Source organism: Aethalodelphis obliquidens, unplaced genomic scaffold (assembly GCF_003676395.1).
Source record: "Aethalodelphis obliquidens isolate GAN/ISIS:26980383/991018 unplaced genomic scaffold, ASM367639v1 scaffold2, whole genome shotgun sequence".
Lineage (NCBI taxonomy): Eukaryota > Metazoa > Chordata > Mammalia > Artiodactyla > Delphinidae > Aethalodelphis > Aethalodelphis obliquidens.
In genome coordinates, this window is record NW_020837946.1 from 23,705,264 (window position 1) to 23,720,044 (window position 14,781).

Below are 14,781 nucleotides of genomic sequence, written 5' to 3' on the forward strand. Positions count from 1 at the left end.
TCATTAGTCTCATAAAACTCAATTAAGTAAATTAAAAATTATTTTTTTAAAATGATCCTTATTATAATTTTTTTAGATTAGCATTATTCTGAATGATGAATTCAGAAACCTAAATTAGGAATTTTTAAATATTTCAGCTCAAAGACTTTAGGAGGCTTAAAGAAAATCAAAGTTAGCATGCTACAGGAGTATTTTCCAAAGGCAAAACATGATTTCAAATATTTTTGTTCACCACATTAATTTGTTTTTAAGTTATTGAGTACTAATTTGTTATTGCCTGGGAAACCCTACATAGATTTCAAAAGTAAAATCAAATGTTTTTAGTAAAATGTGTAATTTACATTTGCTATTAACCTTTTAGAGAGTAAGAAAATTTCATTAATAAAATCCTCCTGCCTTTTTATTACTAACTTCATGACACAGGTGGGGAGAAGAAAATTCTGATTTTAAAGTTTTAGACTGCTGGTCCATTGAAACAAGTAAAAGAATTAAGTTGTATATGTGTGTGTGTCTGTGTGCGTAAGATTAAAAAAAAAATTACCAAAATTAGGTTTATTTTTAAACTTTGATTACTTTATAAGATATCATATGAGAGGTTTTAAGTTGTGCCTCTTTTTTAAGCTGTATTTAGTATTGATTTGCCAGTTTTACCAAATGAATCAACCAAGTTAAATTAGATAAAACTTAAGGTAACTTTAACATTATGAATAATTCTTTTTCAACCATCAATATAGGACTTTTTGTAAACTTAGGTCCTAGGTTTCCTCTCCAAATTTCTTAAGAAAAAAACCTTAACCCTTGCTACACACACACAGATTACTCTTTTTTGGTATATATCTCATTTAGTTCCAAAATGAGCAAGAACTACAGAATTCAAGATACACCTGATCTGTCAGTTTTTCAATTTCCTTGGGCTTTATAATCTATATGATAGAATGTGCAGTGGTAGCTGCCAGAAGGTGACCAAAGTTTATCTTATTTATGCCTCCTAGCTTTCTTTAATAAAAAGAATCACTGAGTTTGCATTATTTTAAAGGCCCCCCAATACAGTGTGGTTTCATTATTCACTATTATTATGAATGTTTCAGTTAAAGATATGAAACATGACAATTCAGTGTAAAATTTTTTGAAAACTATTAAAATTACAGTCATTATCTAACCTCAAGTACAGAAATGGTCCAGTTCAACCAAAAGGGAATTGTTTTTTCATTTAATTTTTATCCTAATGTTGAGTTTTAATATATTTGTATTATTTATATATTAATTTATATTTTATGTCTATCTTTAGAGATAGACATGTTTAAAGGGAGTATTTCATCATGGTTTAATGATGTTATCCGTATGATCCTACTTGCCAATTTTACTCCCTCATCAAACTACGTTTTTACCTTCAGTGACATTGTCAACAGCCAGTTGATGGCAACAGACAGCAGATAATTCTGGCTTAAACAATTTTAGGGCAATATGAGTAGTAGGAGAAAAGGTTTCTATCAAATAAATGATTTTCACAAGAAACAGAGAATATATGTACAGGAAATGTCTGGATGAATAATTTTCTTTTGATTTTCTCTGATTATATCAGGAAATTTTGCCACAGGTTTTATTGTTAGTAACTAGGAGAATCCAGAGACCTGGGCTATATTTTGAGATTTTGTGGTAATGAGCTTTGCAACCTAGTTCATTCATTGAACCTCTTTGGCTCCCTGATAACAAAATTATCAGCTAAATTGGAGAGTTAGACTAAAGGTCCCTTTCAGCTCAAAGTTTCTGTGATTTATTTTAAGAGATAACATGGTACAATAAAGAGAGCAAGATTTTGTAGTCAAATTGACCAAGAGTCATGATCAGCTCAATTACCTATTAGCTGTGACTATAAACAGAAACTTTGATACTTGAACTTCCATTCCTTCATTTGTAAATTGAAATTATTAATACCAAATTAGTAATGCCATCGTGAGGTTTGAAATATTGTATGTAAAGCAACCAATAAAGTCAGTAAAGTGATGGCACCTAGTTGTTCAACCAGTGGTCAATGCTATGATTGTTACTCTTTGCAGTCAATGACAGGAATCCTGTAAAATTTACATGAAGAGCTGAAACGGCACTTGACCTAAAGTTTGGAACTTTGGTATTAGCAAAGCAAATTCTAGGAAGATAAAGGTTTGGAAGACTTAGGAGGGAGATGGACATTCTCAGCACAGAGAACTGGCTGTAGTTAACATTGTACAGCAAATTAGTCACTTGCACATAACCTACTTGATCGTCCCCACCTCTTTCCCCTTCTGCAGGTGAACGTCCCTTCCATTGTAACCAGTGTGGAGCTTCTTTTACTCAGAAGGGCAACCTTTTGAGACACATAAAGTTACACTCTGGAGAGAAGCCGTTCAAATGTCCTTTCTGTAGCTATGCCTGTAGAAGGAGGGACGCCCTCACAGGACACCTCAGGACCCACTCTGGTAAGTGCCACCAACTCTTTGACTAGAAAGTAAAATATGAGAACTCAGGAGACTGCTATAGCATAACACAAAGTAACTTCTAACTTTGGTGCGTAGCTGGGAATGAGCTAGACAGTATTTTTATTTGTGTACACTGAATAACTGACAAATCTTGCAGGATGCATATGGCCCTTCTTTTTTAGGCTTACAGACTTGGCAGAAAGGAGTACTGTCAACTGAAGAGTTTCGAGCCATTGAAGAAAACAGCTGTTACATAAATTTTCTATGATTTTTAAATTTTACAATTATTAATGCAGTAATTATGGTTAATCCAGAATAACGGAAAATCTAGTAAAATATCATTGTTACGTGCTGTTGTTACCATAGAGGAGAGGAAAGCTGTGATATTATTTTGACTGACATGGTACCTGGGCTGGGACCTCAGTGGGAAGTCAAATATCACTATTTTTAAACTTGAAAATATTATGCTCATTAGAAACTTGGCGGTGAGAGTGTTTTATGTTTAATTTTAACCCTCCTTGTTTCTCTAACTCTCAAACTATAGTCATTGGATGCTCTCTGAAACTTTTCTCTGCTTCATAAATCATCATTTAAAAATCTAGAATAAGTTTGATTTTATTTTAAATGCCAGAATATAGTGCATACAAGCAAAAGAATGATTAGATACCGAATGAATTTCATTTGGCTTTAGCATGAATTGCCATAACTAAGAAGTTAAAGGTGGAACATTAATATAGAATACTCTTCAAGCCAGTTTTATATGCTCCTTCTGTTCATAATGACGTATTAAAATTTAATTTTAATATGAAGATATGATGGAAGTGATATCTTCATCTACATTGACAAATTATATTAGAGAGTTCTGTGGGTTGTGAGGTAATGCTCATACTATCTTTCTTTACATTTTTCCTGTTAATCCTTAAGGCTTTACACAGTTTTTTAATGTGAATGTGAAATAATGTAAAACTATTCTAGACATTAACTCTTAAATTTGGGGCTGTTACAGAAAAATGAAATTAAAGCAAATATTAAACTGTTTTAAGTATATATTTTATATTCATCCTTGACTTAAAGCAGTTCACTCATTTCCAACTATCACACATTATATTTTATTTAAAAATTATGCTGTGAAAATTATATCTTAAAGTGGTATTGTTTTATTATAAAAAGTATTCTTTCTTGAAAGATATTTTTAAGACCTGACAGTTATTTCCTTTAGGTAGCCATGCACTCTGGCTTATTAAAGTATTATTCAGTTGACCAAGGATTATATAAAACATAGCTTTTCATGAGGATGAAGTTGAGGCAGAAATATAACTTTAAACATCTATTTCCACTGGTCACAAAATTTACAAAACTGTGTTGTTTTTACTATCACGGTTTAGTGTATACATGTAATTTTGCCTGGTGATTGCTAGATTGCTCTTAGAAGGTTCACTGCCTGTTGACACCTCTGGAAGGCATTTGACAGTCATCTCAATTTGTTTCCTTGATTTCCTTTTTGTTCTTTCAAGAGATTTATCCCTGTGGGTCGTGTCTAAGAAGTCAAGACACCTTGGTTTTTGTGTTAGACTAAGCTGGACGGCTACAATTGGTTTCGTTATGCAGATTAGGCATGGCCCATATAGGGGCTCCCGGTTGGTGGCTAGTGGAATGAGGGGAGGGAAAGATGTCACCCAAAGTAAGCCCCTTCCACTGGCTTTGCAAGGCCGGACCCTATAATTTACATGGTTCTATATAATTATAAAGTTTATGTGCACAAAGAAAAGCTGTTTCTATGAAACTGTAAATTTTGTAAATAAATACATTTCTACTTTGAGGTTCAAAAAAGAGAGACATGGTCCCTTTAACTGCTATTATGCTGATTTTGCATTTTGGTATACTAAGTCATGACTTTTGCAGATATGTAAACAGATATGCTCAAATTGGCTAATAAGGGGAGTTTAATGGAGGGATGAGAGGGGGAGAGGGGTATCATCCACTTACTGCATCATCAAGGGGTGAAGTCAGTTCAGACCTACTTCCAACACTAACCATCACCAATGCTTTTCACAATATATATGGCTTTCTTCTTCCACTGCCAATTTCATCTTCCCCTTACTTTCACCCTCTTTTTAGCCCCTGGTCTGGACAGGGTTCTTTATGGGTGATCCTGAATTCCTACAACATTGAGTATTTGGTGGCCCTTCCTTCCTTGGATTACTGTAGTTTTTCAATAACCAGCATTATTGGAGAAGTTTTTGTTAGAGATGCCCCACTAAATCTCCTGAGTTTCAAACATAGTTGGCCTTGCCCATATCATATAACAACAACCCCAGATCATTTTGGTAATCTGGAAAAATTACCAGCCAATAGCCCACTTCTCTTCCTGTTAATTCAGCAGCTTAAAATGCCCCAAATAGCCAGGGAGTAGTCTCAGCTTCCAATACAATGGTAACAGAACTCTGATCCCTGGTGGAAACATTCTTCCTTTGGGCACTGAGATCTCCAAAACCACCAATCCCAAGATTTCAGCACAGGAAGTGAAAATCCCTTAAATGAGTTATTTGAGGTATTTGTGTTGTGTCCACTACTACCTTAACCTCTTTGTTCTCAAACTTATGCATTCTGGCAATGGAGGAGATAGATGACTTTTGGCATTTATCACATCCTATAGAACACACCCAAACTTCTCCCAGCTAGCAACTATACATGAACCACTCCACTGGTAGGCCACTTCACCACTCTATTTGGCTAAATGATTCTGGATGACATGGCATGAGGTATGGCCAGTGAAATCTATAGGTTTGAGCCCATTTCTATATTTCCTTTGCCGTGAAAAGAATTTCCTGGTTAAAGTCAATATTTTAAGGAATACTATGATAATTGTTAAGGCATTCTGTTAAATCCAGGCGTAGAGGCACATCCAAAAGTACTGAAGGAAGGGGAGGTAAATCTATATACCAAATATCTGTCAATTCCTATGAGAATAAATTTCTCCCTCCTTCAGGTTGAAAGAAGTTCATTGTAACCTGCCAGCCATTAATTAATTGACTGGTCGATCACCTTGGAGAATAATGCTGTATCAGTGTCTCAGCATTGGAAAGTGGTGAACTCAGCAGTTGTGGTAGTTAAATCAGCCATAGAGAGGGGGAAATCTATGTTGTTGAAGCCATACATAGTTTCCACCCTTGTTCCCATTGTCACTTTGTACATGGGCCACTTGAGCAAGCACCAGGGTAGCTAGATAAAGAATCTGTCATCCATAAAACAGATTGTGTTATTGGCTTGGGTCACCCATCACATAATCTTGTCCAGATTACTAAGAGGGTTCTCCACAATGGAAGCCCTCCAGAGGGAATTCATGTAGTAACCATGTTGTCACACTTTGTACCAATTCTGAGAGGCACATCTGCATGACTCTCCCAAACCTTCAATCTCCAGTCTTTCAGTCTTGTTCTTCCAAGTCCTTGACCATATGGCCATGCCATGTATCATTACCTCAGCTATCTCTTCTTCCATGCAAACCGTACAATCTGAAATTCTGCTAGGGGGTTATCTTTCACTACTATATTCCAGGGGCAACCCCCTTCATTGGGCCTATAACACAGTAGTTGCAGCTAATACTAAATACCATACAATCCATTTACAAGCTGGGTTCATGTGGTTTTATCCTACATTAATTGGTCATTGAGAACACCCCATGAGGCCAGATTGTGAGAGACTGTGAAGCAGTAGTAGCAGGTATCAGAAACACGTGAGCTACTTGCTCATGATGTATACTTGGGCTTCCCAAACCTGTGTGATCCAAGTTTCATTTAATAATGAAATGCTCTTGTGCACGTCTTATTGTATGATATGTTGAATCGGATTAACACGTAGTTCATTTTGTCTAGTTTGGGCCACGTAGTCTTTTGGAGTCGCATGGCCTAATACTCAGTCTTAACAAGAGTCCAATAACAAATTAAGAGCTGCTTTTCAAATGGCAAATCATTACTGAGAAGATCACATATCTTTACTCCACTAGGGATTTGCATTCTGATGCTTCAGTGGCAGATGTCATACACCATCTTTGCTTACCACAGATATTTCCAAAAATCATTACATTTCTGGATCTTAGAACCAAAGGTCTAAATAGCAGCTTTCATTACAGCAGAGGTACACTGCAGATTCATTTCTTGCCCCAGTCCCCTCTCAATGTTGGCAGCCTTGTTGATTATCTAGTACATGCATCAGAGCAGAACACCCAAACGTGGTATATCTTGCTTCTAAAATTCAAAGAGGACACCACATTTTCTGTCTCCTTCTTCATAATGAAAGGTACAAGGTGCAACAACTTATCATTTACTATAGAGGCTCTTATTTCAACATGCCTACATCACTAGGCCCCTAAAATTTCACCAATGCTGCAAATCTCAACTTTTCATAGAGATTATCTCCTGTGCCCTAATATATGTCTTACTGAGGCATCTTAAGTGTTTACTACTTCCTGACCCATCACCAAATCCAATTAGTATGATACTATGAATGTAATGTTCCAGCTTGATGTTATGTGAGATGTCAAGATGAACAAGATTTCTTTGGACTATATTATGGCAAAGAGAGAAGAGTTGACCTAGCCTTAAGGTAAGGTAGTGAAAGTATGTTGACCGTCCATTGTGAAGACAAACTGCCTCTGATTATCTTTGTTGATAAGGAATTACTTTTAAAAGAAATTAAGTCAGTAGCTCCATACATGGTATCAGGTACTATGTTAATATGCTCCAGCAGAGATACTACTACTAGAACTGCTTCTGTAGTTGGCATTATGTGATTAAACTGTCATTCATCCATAGAACCATCTAGGTCTTGCATTAGCCTAACAAACAGCTTAAACGGGTATGTAGTAGGAGTGACCACCCTAGCATCCTTCAGTTTTAGTTTATTATCTTGGAAGAAATGATAGTTCTAGGGCTGCAATCTCCTATATGGTAGCCACTAGTCACATGTGGCTGTTAAGTACCTTCATATGGTTAATGCCACATGTTGAAATTATATTTATTAAATATATTATGAAAATTAATTCCACCTGTTTAAAATGTGGCTATTAGAAAAGTTTAAATTATATATGTGATTCATATTTTCATTGGACAGCACTGTTCTTGGCTTTTTATAATAGACCTCCTGCCATGGGTCAGGGAACCAGTGTAAGGGTTCTTCCCATTACTAAATGCATTTATTCCTATGATACTATAAGATGGACTTGGGTGAAGTCTCCATATATATCTTGACCTCCATAAGCTCCCAGTTTGACTGGTGGGCCACAGTGGTATTTTGGGTTCCAGGGATTAATGTCAATTCAGAGCTAATCTAATACAATTGTCTAATAACCTGCAGAAGGATTTGGTATTTTCCTTCTCCCAATTCACAGTCACCCTCATAAATGGCCACAGGTGATTCTGGAATGGCTTAGAGGAAAATTCATAGCATACAGCGGTGGCCAGGTTTCAGGGCCCTTCTGAAAGGGACTCTGGCTCCACCTAAAATTATGTGACTCTGGATATGTGAATAGACTTAGGTCTGGGCAGTGGATAAGAGATCATGAATCCCACTACGGCGACTAAAGTTGGGTTTTGCCCACAAGACCTAGACTTTTTCTGTCCATGTAAGATAGTTAGCAGCTTGGCAGTCTAACCATCATTTTCATTCTTGGAGGATCTGTAATCCATTAGCCATTTCCATAGAACCCTGTGGCGCAAAACACATTGTTATCCCATCCCCGTGGCTTATTAAGATAACTGCACTTCCTGAAATTAATTTCTACCACAAAGCCTCTGCCATCTTAGAAGATCACATTGGATACATTTAAATTAGGGAGCCCAGATCTGTTGGTAACATCTATCATTGTTCTCTCCAGCCTAGAGAAGACAGTTACCAGGAAGCTTTCCAAGCACGCTGGTTCTTTCCTCACCAATGTAATTCTTTGGTGAGGCCCTTCCAAGGATATGGTTAGGGGAGGACTGAACGGGGTCATTCATAATAGATCCTTTCCAATATTCTTTTTCTGTTGTTGTTTGTTTGTTTTCGTTTTTGTTTTTTTTTTTTTTTGCAGTACGCGGGCCTCTCACTGCTGTGGCCTCTCCCGTTGCGGAGCACAGGCTCCGGACGCGCAGGCTCAGTGGCCATGGTTCATGGGCCCAGCCGCTTTGTGGCATGTGGGATCTTCCTGGACCAGGGCATGAACCCGTGTCCCTGCATCGGCAGGCAGACTCTCAACCACTGCGCCACCAGGGAAGCCCTTTTCCAATATTCTTACTTGAGCTTTTGGACTTCTACTTTGGTGTGCCAAGAAAATTCTGCCCTTTCAACTTTTCACTGTGTAAGCCATCATTGAATCAAGGATTCAATAAACCAGTCACTCCCACCTGCTCAAGGCAATATATTAAATCCCACATTCCAGATGAATGCACCTATATTGATAAATTTGGCCTGAGCTAGCATTTTAATTCATCTTCTTGGTATAAAACCCTTAGAATCAATCCATTTCCTTACATGCTATCTGGACTCCTTACTGACACAAATTGGTAAAGTTTTGCAATTCTTTCAGTGTACAGGCTGTCACCTCCTAAATATCCCTCGATTTTTGCTATATTAATATCTAACTTGGTATGAGCCTGGAGGGCCATGAGTGGTAACAGAAATGAGTCCTGAAAAGAATCGCCATTCTCTGATTGGGTTCCCGCCTCAGCTGAAGCAGTTGAAAGTCCTCTTACTCTATGGAAAGGCTGATTTACGGGACTGTTGGTTTCCTTAAATGGAATGGTGGGGAGTGAAGACAAATGTGTCTTCTGGCAAGGATGGTTCGGGAGGGTTTAGGGGTTCAACATTCTGAACCTCAGTATTTGATTAGATCGTAACAACCCTTGTTTCACTCTTTCCCTATCATTACCCTGTTACCAAGACCAAATGGTATTGGCTTTGCCCATTTTATTTAATATGGCAATTTCATAACCCTTCAAATCAGATTCTGGAGTTGGTCTTCAGCCTTATTTGCCCTGAGCCGTAAGTAAATAAGGACTCTCTTAAAGCTAACAGAGAACTTTGATATTTCACCGCTGTTCTGACTTGAGCATTCAGGACCTTCGATTTGTCCTTTCTCCTTTGTATAATCCTTCAGGCCATCAGAATTAGCCATGTAACACTACAGTCTTCACATTAGACACCACCATTGTTCCTTCAGCAAGTAAAGACCACAACTCCTAAAGCTTTGCCTTGCATCTGCACTTCATACTACCATCAGTGACAATTTGAATAATCATGTTGCTAGCACATGTCTAGAATTACCAGGATTTCACTAACTTCCTGATAAGGAGGCCATGCTATTCTATTCAAACATGAGAAACTCAATGCCAGAATGCCATTTTGTCTGAGGCCTTGGGCCACTCGTGCTACCAATAGCTATCAATCAGAGCCCTGATAGGAAAGCAGTAAGACACTCAAATGGGGAAAATGTGGAGACATTCAGGAAAGCACTAATATTTACAAGAGAAGGGATAGGCATAAAGAAAACCAACAGGGGATGGTTGCAATCCCATGTCTGAAGAGGTCACTGGAATTAGGAGACGTAGGAGACAGTCTTGAAACTGACCTTCAGGAGAGGAATGTACCCCTGCTAACTTGTGACTGAGGAATAAACACCTTGGCCTCACTCTTTCCACCCCTCCTGTCTTGCTGATGCCTTACATTAAATGAGCATAACCAGAAGCCAGAGGAAAAAGGAGCTTATTGATGAAGCCAATAGAAATTAGCTTTCTGCAGGAGTAGAGCAGAGTGAAAATGGCTGTAGAGATGAAAGAAAATATGCCACAGATTGATTAAATTTAAGAACTAGTGCTTAAACTTACTAGTATAGGGTATTAACTGTAATGTAATGATTTTTAATTCTAATTTCTGTTTTTTTATAAATACTATTATTAATATGAAGTATCTTGCTTCCTTCTCTTCCATCCCAACCCCTACTTTGGGTAATGAGTGCTCATTGTTTTATTTTATCTAGTTAGCTATTGTGTTCTACAGTATTAATACTGCATCTTTGCTTCCTGTGTTTTAGATTTGAAAATTTTCCATGTAGTAGGTTGGTAACAATGAGCCCAGTATTGATGTGCACTTACATATTTCTGTGAGATTTTATATCTATCAATCAGTTTAAGAAAAATATCTGGAATACAGTATACATTCAATAAATGCTAGCTCGCTCTTTCTTTCCTTCTTTCTTCCTTCCTTCCTTTCTTTCTTCCTTCCCTCCCTTGTAAGATCCCATATAAGCTGAAAGTTTCTATTTGGAACTCTCTTGCATACTCTAGAGGACACCGGGTAGTGTCTTGATTTTGGTTGCATAGCCCCAATAGTTAGGTTATTGACAGGTAATGTCTGGCATTTCTTGAACTCTCCATAGGCATGAGGCACTGTGCCAAGCACTTCCTATGGATTATTCATTTAATTAACACTCCTTTACCTGACATGAGCAAAATCAGGTAGTTTATCAATTAAAAACAGTACGTCTAGCAATATGGGAAATTCTTTTCATAAAAAGGTCCTTAACATTTAAAAATATAAACATTGGGGTGGCCAAAAGTTTGTTTGGGTTTTTCCGTCAGATGTATGTTATTGGCCAACCCAATATAAAATATGCATTTAATCTTTTTTTTTTAATATATATATATAAGGCCAGGCCCTTTCCTTTCAGTGAGGAATTTAGTTATGGAATTCCAAGTAATTTTCCTGGCCTAAACCACACTCATATCACATCATCTCTAATTCCATTTTCAGTTTCTTTAAGAACTTAAAGACCTTGTGAAGCAATCAGACTTCTATTAAAGTTTTTAAAGATTTTTCTTGGGCTTCCCTGGTGGCTCAGTGGTTGAGAGTCCGCCTGCCGATGCAGGGGACACGGGTTCGTGCCCCGGTCCGGGAAGGTCCCACATGCTGCGGAGCGGCTGGGCCCATGAGCCATGGCCGCTGAGCCTGTGCGTCCGGAGCCTGTGCTCCACAATGGGAGAGGCCACAACAGTGAGAGGCCCGCGTACCGCAAAAAAAAAAAAAAAAGATTTTTCTCACTAATTTTTAAGATTACCTTTGCCTACCTCCAATTCATTAGTAGTTTTTTTAAACTCACCTTTATTGAATTTTTCCAGAGTGGTAAAATTAGTTTTTATAGAAAGAACTTTCTTTCTGTACTTATTTTATTGGTTACTTAATTATGATAACAGGTACAGCTGGCATAAATAGGTTTGGCTAGAATAATAACTGACTGAACGTGAGTATCCAGTTCAACTGCTAGAAGTGTTTATGTCGGCATACCAAAGAAGGGCCTGGGAGCACCAGAATTTCAGTATGCTTTTCAAAGGGAATGGAGAGACAGAAAGCCTCTCGCTAATATTATTCCTAGTTTACAGGTGAGGAGACTGAGGCACAGAGAGGTCACACGGGCAGAGCCTGAATTCAAACCAAGACAGTCAAACTCCTAAATCTGTACTACATGCTACGGAATAAATGATACAGCCCCATATGTTTATTGCATCCTCTGTCTTGCTGAACTCTTTTAACTCAATGATAAAGCAAAAAGGAGTACTGTCTGGAAGTCAAGAGGTCAAGACAAATGGGTTTTCGAATGGGCTCATTGCAAATTAGCTGTGTGACTTTGTCAGATCACTTAATTTAATCTTTTAATCTTACGCTGTTCACATTATGTGATGCTAATAACAATCTGTTATCTTTTCTCCTGGGATTTTGCTGCCCATCAGTCACTAAGATCAAACCTTAAAGAGTAAAAGGGTAGTCCCCACTCCCCAGTTTTTTTTTTTTTTAGTTTTCTATTGTTTGTTTTAACTTTCAAAACAGATTTGCATAAAATGGAATAGGTCTTAAGATTTTCAGATGACCTTCATGGCACAAACATTACTTCTCTGCTACCATCTGCTAACGTAAATCTCAGAACCTTGATATAGACAGTTTCTGATTTTGCACTTCTAGTTCCAGATATAGTTTGTTCATTTAAAATGCATTCCCTTTTAAAGAATATTTTTGAAAAAGCTCTGTGTTGCTGAATGCCAGCAGAAGTGTGAAACAATGTTGACTTTTCCCTCCCCCACCTTTGCCACTTAGTACTTGAATGATATTTTTCACACTGGGATGGAAGATGCAGTCACACATTTGATTGCATGTTTTAAATTTTGATTACAGTCCTTGATAACATTTTTTTAATTTTGAAAGGATGCCCAATTTTATAAATAATTAATAAATCAGGGCTCCTTAAAGAGCAAAAATATTTTGGTAGTGTTTGCCAGTATTTGCTATGGAAAAGTTTGTTTTCTAACAATAATTTTATTTTTTTTTATTTATTTATTTTTTGTGGTACGCGGGCCTCTCACTGTTGTGGCCTCTCCCGTTGCGGAGCACAGGCTCTGGACGCGCAGGCTCAGCGGCCATGGCTCATGGGCTCAGCCGCTCCGCGGCATGTGGGATCTTCCCGGACCAGGGCACAAACCCATATCCCCTGCATCGGCAGGCGGACTCTCAACCACTGCGCCACCAGGGAAGCCCTCTAACAATAATTTTAAACAGTATAATATTATTTCTGGAAATAGATTAATATGATCATCTTTTTTCAATAGCAGATAATTCCTGTCAACAACTCTTAGATTTTATTCCCAACTTCTTAAGATAATAACAGGAGAAATCAGAACCTTTCTTACCTTTGTTATGGCAGTGCTATATCCTATTTGTGAAATATTGTCCATTTAGGAAAAAAAAAAGTGAAATAATACAATCTAAGTTTGTTTGTACAACAGTCATCAGTGTTTAATTTTTTTAAAACTATTTTCATGTATTATGGGTTAGAGCTATTCTTCTGATATTGATGCTGGATATTTCATTAGAATTGCTTTATTTTATTGCAGTATGTTGGCTAAATTTAAGACATCTAGCAATTGCAACCCTCTTTCTACTTTTGCCTCTTTGGAACACTCAAAAAGAAAGAATGACTGAGGAAGGAAAAAAAAAACCCAGATCCTTTTACATGTGAAATTTAAATGACGAGAAGGAAAGGAGAGAGGAATAAAGAATTGTATCATCAACAATATATCAGCTGGAGACCACAGTCAAATTTCTAGTCCATTGAGAAAGTAAACTACACTTTATAAACATATCCCAACCTTATATTAATATATAAGGTTGTAGGAAAATAAAAGATACTGGTTTATATTTTAAACTCTATCCATTAATCTGAGATTTACCACACAAATCATCTAATTTCCTTTATGTAAATTTATAACATAACATAGTATTTATGTCAGTTTTTTGTGCTGAATCAGTGCTCCTGCTATAAAAAATGTTTTATTAGTTTTGTCAGATTTTTAGTTTAGCAAGTGATTATAGTCCTTTCATTCTTAGAAATTTGATTAGTATGCTTCATACGTTAGGTGTTAGTCCTTTTAATTGTCTTTATTATAGCCAGTACACTGGGGAAATAGTGTTACAATTAAGCCCTGAACCCCTATTAATCAAAACAATACTTAGCATACTTGTTATTTTTTAAATCTAGGAGGAACTAGAATTACATATTTTTTCCTAATTAGTACTTCAGGTATATTTCTCACATACTTTAATGCAGTGCCCAAATATTTAAAACACAATAGAAGAGTATGTATTTTTAATGTATGGAAACTTATGTAATATATATGCATTATACATTCCTTTGTATAAATTGTAAAGAGAAAAAAGTAAGTAAGAATGCCTCTTGCGCAGTCTCAAATGTTTTTATGCCATATGTAAAATTCAGTTTTGGCCATGGAATTGTACTGGACTTACATTCTTACAAAAAAATATTCTTTGCTTAAAAATGGAATCTTTTCACTTGAAAATGAACAATCCTATGTCCCAAGGAAACTTATCCACTGCCTCTTGTATTCCTTAACACTACTGTATTTTTACATTACTTATTATAACATTAAGGTACTGTTCAGAGATATATAAATAAAATATCCTTGAATAAGCAGATAAGTGTAGGAATTTTTTCTGATTTTTTTTTGTTCATCTCATTTTAAGAAAATAAGAATTACTTTGTGTTTTTAGTAAGACCTGTTATAAAAGTCAGAGGAAAACCTTATTAGCTTTCAGTTAAATCAGTATTTATTATATAATTATTTGGATATATCACCTAAAAATAAACACTTTTTAAAATTAGTTTATGTGATATATCTATAGCATATAACCCTAGAATATATCTATTTGAGAAACCTTCCAGTGTCATAGTCTTTTGACTTAGGATCAATAAGCCTACATTATTCTGAGCAAATGTCTAGTTTAT

The 14,781-nt window shown here is 36.6% G+C and overlaps 1 protein-coding gene across 8 annotated transcripts in view; it reads left to right on the forward strand.

Annotated features, from left to right (window-relative positions):
* The window catches only part of IKZF2 (IKAROS family zinc finger 2), a 178,456-nt gene that overhangs the window by 108,373 nt on the left and 55,302 nt on the right, over positions 1–14,781 (forward strand). For all 8 annotated transcript variants that reach the window (XM_027122225.1, XM_027122234.1, XM_027122242.1 and 5 more), the window contains one exon: positions 2,289–2,456. In XM_027122225.1, coding sequence (XP_026978026.1) covers positions 2,289–2,456 — 168 coding nt within the window. The remainder of the gene's footprint in view (positions 1–2,288; positions 2,457–14,781) is intronic.